Genomic DNA, 11,115 nt, shown 5'->3' with positions numbered 1-11,115 from the left:
GATCAAATTGTTTTTTAAGTGATCAAATGACGTTTTTTGCAAGTTATAGATGTCAGCGAAGCAACTGCGACATGCATTAACATATATATATATATATATATATATATATATATATATATATTATATATATATATATATATATATATATATATATATATATATATAAACTCGAATCAGTCTACAATTAAGCCTGGCTAATCAATTTAAGTGCATGATCAAATTGTTTTTTGTTGGTCATTTTGTTTATCAAAAATGACCTACAATTAATTACTATTTAATCTCGCTTGCTCGGCCTGTGCATTGAACGAAGTATCAAACCTCCGACTTTGCCCCTACGATCTCGGTCTGTACTAAGAGACATTTTTCTTTGTTCAGACCCCGCAATCCTTTAATGTATATGTAGCTATAATATATTGCATATTTGCTCGCCTCTTTTTTTAGACATATTTTTTATCATCCTGCATGTATAACCCATACAAAGACCTCTGTTTTTCCACTCATTGATGATTGTATGAAAAGAGCAGTTATATAGCACCGAACTTTGGTACATTAAATTCACTATACATGCATGCAACATGGATTGAAAAGCTGATCGAGGTGTGTGTATAAGGCCATGCATGCATGCATGTATGCACGTATGTAAACGGGAGCCGCAAGTACTGTTTTGATCGCCTCGCAATATATTTCCTGTTTCCTGAGTATTGTATGCAATTATCTTTGGGATGGTCTGATTGCTTTATGTATTAATTGAGAACCTTTATCCCACGCACATTTAAACACCTGTAAGTGTGTGTGTATATATATATAACCTTGAAAAGGTGTTTGCTTCGTCCGCTCTGGTTATACTTGCAGGATTGCATAGCATATTTGGTAAGTTCTAACATATTTTAAAATATTTTAGTAATATTTTAAAACTATTATTTATATATCCATGCAAAATAGAACCATATGAATGCATGATATGCCTGTATAACGGATTAAAATATTTAGTTCCGTTACTGTATTCCAGTACTTTTTTACAGTGAGCATGCAGGTCGATGAAATACTGATTTTTTTGTTCTATACTCTGAACGCACGTAGTCGTTTGATATAGTAGCATTTCACTTCGTTTTTTTTTCATGGATGTTTTCTGGAATTGTTGTAGGAGTTTTTTTTAGCTCCCACATAACAATTGTCTAAATTCTTTTATATATATATATATATATATATATATATATATATATATATATATATATATATATATATATGTATTATAATTTTGTTATATATAGTTATTTTGCTATACCCGGGTGTAATTTCAAATCTCTGGTCGTGATTATGATGTATAATATATAAACTTGATCTCTGTTTTGAAATTTAGAGAATATTTTCTGTTGGAAGTTAAGAAAGAGTATACACGTACAATGGATGAGTCGATTAATTCACATTATACATACGAAAACAAGATGGTTGATCCCGCTGCACAGGCACGGTTACCTCTCACTGCCTTGGTATATATACCGGTGTTCTTGGTTGCTGAAATTGGCAATGCTTTTGTCATTTACTCGTTAGCTCGCCTCAAATATCGCGAGCGCACAGCAGTTGATTGTTACATTTTAAATCTTGCAATCGCCGATATTCTGATTACGACCTTGTCGTTGTTTAATGCTGCAGAGTACTTAAAGAACGAGTGGAAATTACACGAAGGAATATGTAAAATCCACGGTCCTTTATTGGAAGCATGCTATATTGTTTCAACGTTCACACTTTTGACAATCAGTTATAGCCGCAGAAAGGCAGCGAGCAATACCTTTCGGATACTAGATGCGAAAAAAACAGTAAAGCGAAATATCTTTCTGATATGGTCGGCGGCATTTGTGCTCACCTCTCCCTTGTCTTATGCTTACACGGTCGCAGAGAGAAATGGCCGATTACACTGTAGCAACACGAACTTTGACCAGATGTCTCGGCAAATATATTATCTCCTACAAGCCGTCTTCACGTTCTTTTTTCCTGTCTTCGTGATGCTAGAGTCCCGAAAGAAAATATCGAATGGCTTACGACGGCATTCGAAGATTTATTGTGCTGCGATGCAACAGCAGAATGCCCACTGGAGAAGAGTCATGGCACAGGAAAAACGAGTTAGCAAATTTCTTACATGGCTCTGGATTTTTTTTGTTTTCTCTTTTGGACCTAACATCACCCTGCGCACGATTGACCATTTCGTATTATTTAGACGTGGAAGCGAAGTATGGAACCAAATATGGCACATCAGTCAACTTTTAGTCCTTCTTAACTCAGCGATGAATCCGTACTTGTACTATAGAACAACTAACTGGGATCGCAGCAATGTTAATAGAATTGTTGAAATATTCTGTTGCCTTCGAAAGAAGAGAAAGACGTCACTTTCAAAACCTGAAGGCAAGCCACAGCCGCAACGTAAAGTTCGTGTAGTCTTAATTAAATAATGTTCGGAAACGGAGCTGTAATTTTAACTTTGCGAATTCAAAATTTTGAATGAAATATATACAGCGCTGCATGGTAAACCAGAGAGGTGCTGAAATCACCTAACGCTCGCCTGCACTGTTTGTCTAGAATAAGGCTAAACTCTGTATGAAAGGTATCTGTATGAAGCACAAATTACCGATCTTTTTATTACAAATTACAAGGCTAAAATCCACGTTGGAAGGTAATATTAAGCACAAACTTCAGATATTAGTTGTGACCTCAGAATTACTGGCCAAAACTGGCCTCGGAATTACATTAGTTTTATTTGTGACCAATATTTCTTCCGTTTCTCGCAATCCGCGCACGTGATATCAACAGGTAAGTTAACGGACCAGGCAAAAGTCCCTGCTTTAAGCCGGGCGCACACACAACGATTTTACGGTAGTTGGTCCATTCAGGTTTAGACATATAGGCAGCCCTTTCCCAGACCATAGATTAATGAGTGCCCAGACATGTTTTCCTTCTCGCGGCGCTCGCGCCTCGCGCGTGTACGCGAGTCTACTTAGCTCAGTGACTTGGTCTAATATTATGACCAAGTATAGATCGCCAGTCGCCACATTTTGATGAAAACATCCATCTAGACAATCTAGACAGGAATCGGCCGATTAAAATCGTCGTGTGTGCGCCTAGCTTTATGAAATAAACAAGATTGGATATTTATATCTACACAAAAAAGGATTATGCATCAAACAACGAAAAGGTATGTACATAAATCTTATAGGTAGTTCAAAGGGCCCTGTCTACAGTTTAACTGGCTTTAATAATATATTTGCTTGTGTATCTACATAAATAATATGCAAATATATGTCACATGCGTTGCCATTTGCCTTTGCATTCCGAGCCTATCGGCTTTCTACTTATAAATACTTATGTGCTAAAGCTTGTAATTGCGAATTATCTGTCAATATTCTTTAAATTTTAACGTTGGACTATGTTTTATATATATTCACTCCCTGAATGATTTCTATATTAAGCGATTGAATTTTGATACGCCATGTCACAACACAAACTCATAATTTATAATTGTACATGTACAATACAAACAAATGGTAGCATACAGGTGAAAATATTTGAAAGTTTCTCATTTGGCTTAGGGTTGTACAAATACTTTCGTTAAGTATGATTCAGCTACAACTTTGAACTAAAAAAAACAGGGCTACACAATAGCCCTGAAAATCGTAATGAGCGTGATAACTCTGGATAACTCTATAAACATTGACATTATCATGATGCTAATAAGCTTAACATTTGCCTTATCATTTGATAATTTTAAGCAAAGCTCTCTTTATTATTGTATGAATGTGTACCAAATGGCAGTGAATAGTCACAATGCATATCGATGACTTATATTTATGATGATTCCTCTGATGTAAAGCCATAATTGCTGCGAGCGAAGCGAGCGGCATTCTATTCTGTATGCTATATACGATCTCGCTGTTTTGGTGGTATGTATGTAGAACAAATGATGTGTGACGTCATGATAAATTTCATTGCGGCTGCGCATTGTGCCGAAATTTAACCACGAGGAACAAGAATACGAGATTGAACACGACTCCACGAGGTTGCTCTGTTGTTCAGGCTTTTTCTACTCAAGTTTCTGCTGTTTTTGAGGTAAGTTTGCAAATAATTAGTATGTCTAAACCAGTGCTTTTTGTAGCTGGAAGTATTCATCAAGGTGATGAAATGTTTAGTGATATTTCACGAGGGAGGCAATGTTTATTTATGAGTTTTTCGGCGTTGTTATGTGCCCAAGTTTATCCGACAAGAAATTGGTGTGGTTTTACTGTGGATCAGTTATTGAAAGAAGGCGATAAATTGTATTTAAACGCTCTTGGGAATGGCGAAATACCTGATGCCGAAACTGTATCGATCAACTGTTTACCAAATCGAATTTATTGGCCTTTTTCCAGTAGTGTAGGAAATGAAGTGTGTTCAAGTAGTGTGAACAGTTTAAAACTTAAGTTTAAAGCACTTAAATAAAACCGCTCCAGTAAATGATACTGTCGTGTCAATACATAAGCCCATTGCTATAGTGGGTACAAATACTGATCCACTGATGTTGGTGGAGGCACAAAATGAAACAAATAATATCAACTCATGGTGGTTGATAAATTATAAAGAATTCTACCAAGGAAGAATTGCATGTGATGAGCATGAAAATGAGGCTCCCTATGTCACTTTACATTCAGCTTTGATCAATGCTTTCAGTGGCAATTATTATGCATTCATAATACTAGATGTGGTTTTATTATGGGCCTAATGAAGTCATGTGACAGCATTTATGTGTTTGACTCTCATGCACGTAATTATTTTGGTATGCCAGATCCAAATGGCACTGCTGTTGTGATGCAATGTTCTACTATTAATATCTTAGTTGAGTATCTTTGTGCTTTGGCCTTGGAATTACATGCTAATATATTTGAAGTTGTGCCAGTTGAATTTACCAAAGAACAAAGTCAAATTTTAATACCACAAATCAAATGCAGTAATTTACTTAAACGTAAGAGGACTGCAACAAGTGATAGTCAAAAATATAAGAGAAATGCTTTTGAAAGACAGAAAAGGTTGAATGAAACTGAATCTGAAAGACAGGCTAGGCTAGATAAGAGAAATGCATTTGAACGACAGAAAAGGTTGAATGAAACTGAATCTGAAAGGCAGGCTAGGCTAAGTAGGAGAAAATCCTCTCGCAAAAAAATAATTTCAAAGAAAAGTGAGTCAAACAAAAAAGTTGAATTGCAAAACAGAGACAAAAATAGCATATCCAAGAAAAAAGTAACAATCAGCAAAAGCACACAAAACAATGAGTTAAATAATCAACAAACATATTTGAAAGAATTCAGTACATTATTACATGGTGAGCTTCACATCCAGTCATGGGCAAAAACAAATATTTCAAAATTTCACAAATCAAATACATATGCTGTTTGTCAATGTACTGTATGTTATGAAGCATGGCCTTTAAGATCTGATTCAAAAAGTCGAGAGAAGTATGTATGCTCAAGATGTTCAAGAGATAAAAAAAATCCAAAAAAGTTTTCTGCTGAAAATTCTATGATTCCATCTCCTGTTCCGAAAGAACTACAAGGTTTATCTCAAGTTGAAGAAATGCTTATTGCCCGAGCTCTTCCTATAATGAGGATTTATGTTAAACCAGGAGGACAGAGAGGTTATTCTGGGCACTGTATTAATTTGCCACAAGATGTAACAGAACTTGCATCCTCATTGCCAAGGTATCCTAAGGACTTATCTGTCATTATAGTGAAAATGAAAGGTAAAGATAGTACATTTAAAGATGTTAATGTAAGGAGACAAAAGGTCCATGATGCTTTATTGTGGTTATTACAGAATAATCCACATTATTCAGATGTCAAAATAAATGTGCAAGCTTTAAATACCTTACCTGACAATCATGTACCATCAGAACTTTTGACTGTTGAATCTGAAAATGAGATTGTTCAGGAGGACATGGTTGACCTGCTGTTGGTCCACCTACTGATAACCCATCTGAAGATATAGTGTATAATGAAACAATTGATATGAGTAGCTTTTTGCCTGTTGGTGAAGAACAGCAACAAGAACTTGATGCTATAAGAAGTCAACTTCTTGCAGATGAACCAATTGCTTGGCCGACAGTTCAAGATAAACCACTTAATGAGTATCAAATATCTTATTTAGCCACCATGGCATTCCCTACTTTATTTCCTGATGGTAAAGGGGATCCAACTAATGAAGCATTAGTTAGAGATGTTTCTCTAGGAGAAGCCGTGAAACATTTAATAAAATTTGCTGAAAATGTAGATAACAAGTGGATTTATCGCTTTGCTAGCCACCCTAGATTTTCTTATTGGGCATTTAATATGATTCTCAGAAAAAGGACTTTGCAACAAAGTGGAATATTTCTTAAACAGAATCCTGGTGAGGCACATCTTAGCATTCAAGAATTACACGAGATGGCTGCAAATGATAACTCAGCTGCATTTATGGCAAAAGTGTCACGATATGTTGCCAATATTGCTGGTACAAGTGCATACTGGCATCGAGTTAGGGAAGACCTTAAGGCGATAGTGACAAATGTAGGAACTCCTACTTTCTTTTTTACTTTTTCCTCTGCTGATATGCACTGGCCGGAACTACATGCCCTTTTTGGAGATCATGATCATGTAATAAATTGCAAAGAAAGACGAGAAAATGTAATTAATAATCCCCATATTGTTGATTGGTTTTTTACTCAAAGATTAGAGCATTTTGTGAAATACTGGCTCTATGATACTCTTCATGCTAAATGGCACTGGTATAGATTTGAATATCAAGGTAGAGGTAGTATCCACTGTCATGGTACTGCTAAACTTAATAATGACCCTGGCTTATGTGAGCTCACCAAGATAGCATTAAAGGGATTCCTAGCTGAGAAAATTAAGAATGAAAATCCTAATCTTAAAGATTCGCAGCTTGACCTAGATATTGAAGCAGGTAACAAAGCTGCCAATACAGCTTGTCAATATGTTGATTGGTTATTATCAACTGTTAACCCTAATTCGCCTGATGAAAGTATGTGGGTTAGACCAGAGCTACATCCTTGTCAGAAGCAGTTCAAAGATATCCCTGATTGTGACATGGATTCTGACTATGTAGATCTTTTAAACATGGTTCAACGTCATACTCGTTGCAGTACAAACTATTGCTTGAGGAAGAGTTGTAAAATGCTGAATTAAACTGTAGATTTCATTTCCCATTTGATAAATGTCCAAAGACATATTTAACATTTGAGAAGGTACACAGTAAAAACACAACTGATTCACACTACAGAGCTAAAATTGTCACTAAGAGAAATGACTGTAGACTAAATAACAACCAGCGGATTCAACTTCAAGGTTGGAGAGCAAACTGTGATATACAGGTTGTTATTGATCATTATGCATGTGTGGAGTATCTCACTAAATATGCTGCTAAAGGTGAACCCAGATCACCATTACTGAAACAGGCATTCAACTCTATTGTTAAAAGCACCAATTCCTTAAGTGATCCACACAAGGCTATTAAGAAGGTAATAATGAAGACCCTTGGCGAAAGAGATTATGCTGCTCAAGAAACTATGCATCATTTATTATCATTAAAATTACACAGTTCATCATTTAATATCATTCCAGTCAGTTTAAATGGCTCACGTCGAGTACACATAAATCCAGAACGACCAGAAGGTGACGAGGATGTATGTACTGACAGTTCATTACTTGATGTCTATGCAAATCGTGAACACTACAGTGATTTCTCCGATGTAATTGGTATGAACTTTGTTGAATTTGCAACTACATTTAAAGTTGTAAATACTAAGTTAACCAACCTTCCACCTAATGTTATTCCACGTATATTTCCAACGTTTTCCTCAAACCCTAAAGGGCCTAATTTTTCAGCATATTGTAAATACCAGCTTTTGAGGTACAAACCATGGAAACTAACCCCAAATAATGCATGGGATGACCAAGAACCGTCTGACGAAATATTCGTGAGGTGTTGGCATGACTTTTTGCAAACACCATATGCACAAAACAATGTACCCGACTGGTTTGATAAACTACAAAATGTTATTGACAATCAGGAAGAAAATGATGATCAAGTTGCATCAGAAACTAACACTCGTGAAGAGTGGATGATCATTTCCGATCTACATACACCATTTGAGAACAATGATGACCATTCTTCATTCTATAATTGGCAACAAGATAGAACAAAATACACTGAACAACAAATTGGTGAAATGCCTACGTGGATTAAGGATCATAAAGAACACGCCAGTGACATAAATGTTCAAAGCCATGCAATTATTGACGTCAGTTCCTTCAGTGAAATGCAGAAACTTGCATATAAAATTGTAAGAAATCATTTTGAAGATAGTTCAATACAGAAAGATCCTCTGTGTCTTATAGTCACAGGTGGAGCTGGTACAGGTAAAAGCTACCTCATAAATGGGATTCGTAATCTTCTAGAGAGTAAGTGTGCAGTTACTGCCACAACAGGTAAAGCCTCTTATAATATTAAAGGTGTTACAATTCATTCCTTACTTAAACTACCAGTTGGCCCTAGAGGCAACAAAGACCTCACAGGTCAAAACTTGTGTAGATTACAAAAAAGTCTTGATGGTATAGAGTACATACTCATAGATGAGTATTCCATGCTTGGTCAAACTTTATTTGGATGGATAGATAAGCGTTGTAAACAAGCATCTGGATATTATAACAAAGTACTTGGTGGTAAATCCTTCATCTTAATTGGTGATCCAGGCCAGCTACCCCCTGTTGCAGATAAACCACTATACCATGCAAGACCATCTAATGGTGTCGGGGAACAGGGTTTTCAGACCTATCAGATGTTTGACAAAGTTGTCAAGCTTAATGTCAATCAAAGAGTTGATGGTGTTTCTGCAGAACATAAGAAATTCAGAAATTTGTTGTCAAGACTGAGGAAAGGTGAATCAACATATGAAGACTGGCAAATATTGTTATCCCGTCAGCCATCAAATATTCCCGATATTTCACAATTTGATGATGCTATTAGATTATTTTATAGCAATGAACAGGTGGCAACATATAATTACGAGCAACTCATTAAACTTCAACAACCAATTGCCCAAATCAATGCTTCTCATTCATCTGTTGTAGCAAAAAAAATACCGTGTGATGAAATGTCAGGTTTACATCCAACAATTTACCTTGCTAAAGGAGTTAAAGTAATGTTGACAATGAATTTATGGGCCAATGTTGGGCTGTGCAATGGGGCAACTGGAAAAGTCATTGATATCATTTATGAAAATGGACACAATCCACCAGATTTACCAATAGCAGTAGTAGTTCAATTTGATGACTACCAAGGCCCTTCTATCAGTGATATACATCCATCATATGTACCTATATGCCCAATAACAGTCTCTACTCAGTCACTTAATACTTTTCATGAAAGGCAGCAAATTCCTCTCAAACTTGCATATGCTCTCACCATCCATAAGAGTCAAGGTCTTACTTTATCTAAAGCATGGATAGATATTGGTAAATCAGAGAAAACTCCTGGAGTATCGTATGTTGCTCTAAGCAGAATAAAAACACTCTCATCATGTGTTATTGAGCCTATGACGTACGAAAGGCTAACCGCCATAAAATCGTCCGCAACACTCAAGTTTAGATTAGATGAAGAAGATAGACTAAATAATATGGCACAGGATACCTACAGTGTATTTAATGATCAATTTATAAGTGCTATTTAGATTGCAAAATTTGATATTGAAATTTTCTTTACAAATTTGTTAGTTATTTCTAATTCTGAAATACACCAATGATAAAAGTACCATTTAAATTTCAACATTTTCGTTTTTAGGTAAGATTTAAGTAACGGCTGTGTATTTATATTTATATGAAATGAAATATCCTTTAACATAATTTTTTTCATTCCAGATAAAAATGTCAAAACGAAAAATAGAAACAGGTAATATTTTTTAATGTTTTTAATATTCCATCAACATTCAATTTAAACGAAGCTGATGTATAGAATTAATCAGAGGGTGATAATTTGTTTTTGCTTAACTAATATACATTATTTTTTTATACAGAACAAGAACCTTTGGAAGGCTATATTCACTCGGTATCTCCGATGAAAACAGCAAAAACGTCAAAAGTAAAATACTTCAACTATTCTTTGGAAAAGCATGACAAGACTTTGAAAGGTGTCTGCTTTTCTCCTCAGAAGTATACAGAAATAAAAACCTTGGAGAAAACTAAAAGTCCTATAAAAGTGGAAAATTACAAATTTTCAACAAATAACGACATCATAATTGACCAGAAGTCGTCACTGTCACCTCTTGAAAACATCCCATTTGCCATGTCTAAAATCATAAAACCCAATGATGTGACCAATATTGTATCCCTGATGAATGTTACTGCAGAGTAGGTTATTACCCTCAAGGCTGAAGTAACACACGTTGCATCTGTGAAGAAAATTATCAGTCAACACCATGGTCAATTGCAGAAGCAGGAAGTAATGCTAAGAGATCCAACAGGAACTATCAAACTGGTATTATGGGAACAATACGTCAATACTCTTATTGTCAATACAACGTATATCTTGGAAAACATGAAATTGAAAGTCTACAACGACGAGAGATACCTCAACACACCGAAAGATGAAGACTTCAAACATACAGAAGTTGAGCCATTTCTACAGCCATTACCAGAAGCCGAACATGTCATTGATACACCGTCAATTTCCGGCAAAATAGTTGGCATTAAAGATGTAACCACTGCAACAGCGTGCACCTCTTGTGGAAAATTAACCCAACCATATCAGTCTTCAACCACGCTTGGCCAATGTGAAGCATGCAATCTCATACAAATTCTAAGCTCATGTAAACTTCATTGGTCCCTGCGCCTTCTGGTCAAGGCTTCAGATAATGTAACAAAGCGAAACATCACCCTTTATCACCAACAACTTCTTCAACTGCTCAGTGTTTTGAATATACACCTTGACCTTAATTCGGTTTCTGTTGAGGAACTTACCATTTCTCTACTAGAAAAGAACGCAGAAGTGAAAATTGATTATGAAGGAGGCAACAATAAACTCATAAACATTTCAAAATTATAA

The 11,115-nt window shown here is 35.7% G+C and overlaps 1 protein-coding gene across 1 annotated transcript; it reads left to right on the top strand.

Annotated features, from left to right (window-relative positions):
* Positions 1-9,938: 9,938 nt before the first annotated feature.
* Positions 9,939-11,115, top strand: LOC114524173. Its single transcript, XM_028545303.1, has 3 exons — positions 9,939-9,963; positions 10,088-10,152; positions 10,426-11,115. Exons 1-3 carry the CDS (start codon positions 9,939-9,941, stop codon positions 11,113-11,115), a joined length of 780 nt encoding a protein of 259 aa, XP_028401104.1.

This window comes from Dendronephthya gigantea, unplaced genomic scaffold (assembly GCF_004324835.1).
Source record: "Dendronephthya gigantea isolate DGI-Jeju-01 unplaced genomic scaffold, DenGig_1.0 000030F, whole genome shotgun sequence".
Lineage (NCBI taxonomy): Eukaryota > Metazoa > Cnidaria > Anthozoa > Malacalcyonacea > Nephtheidae > Dendronephthya > Dendronephthya gigantea.
This window is presented reverse-complemented; position numbering and strand designations above follow the sequence as displayed.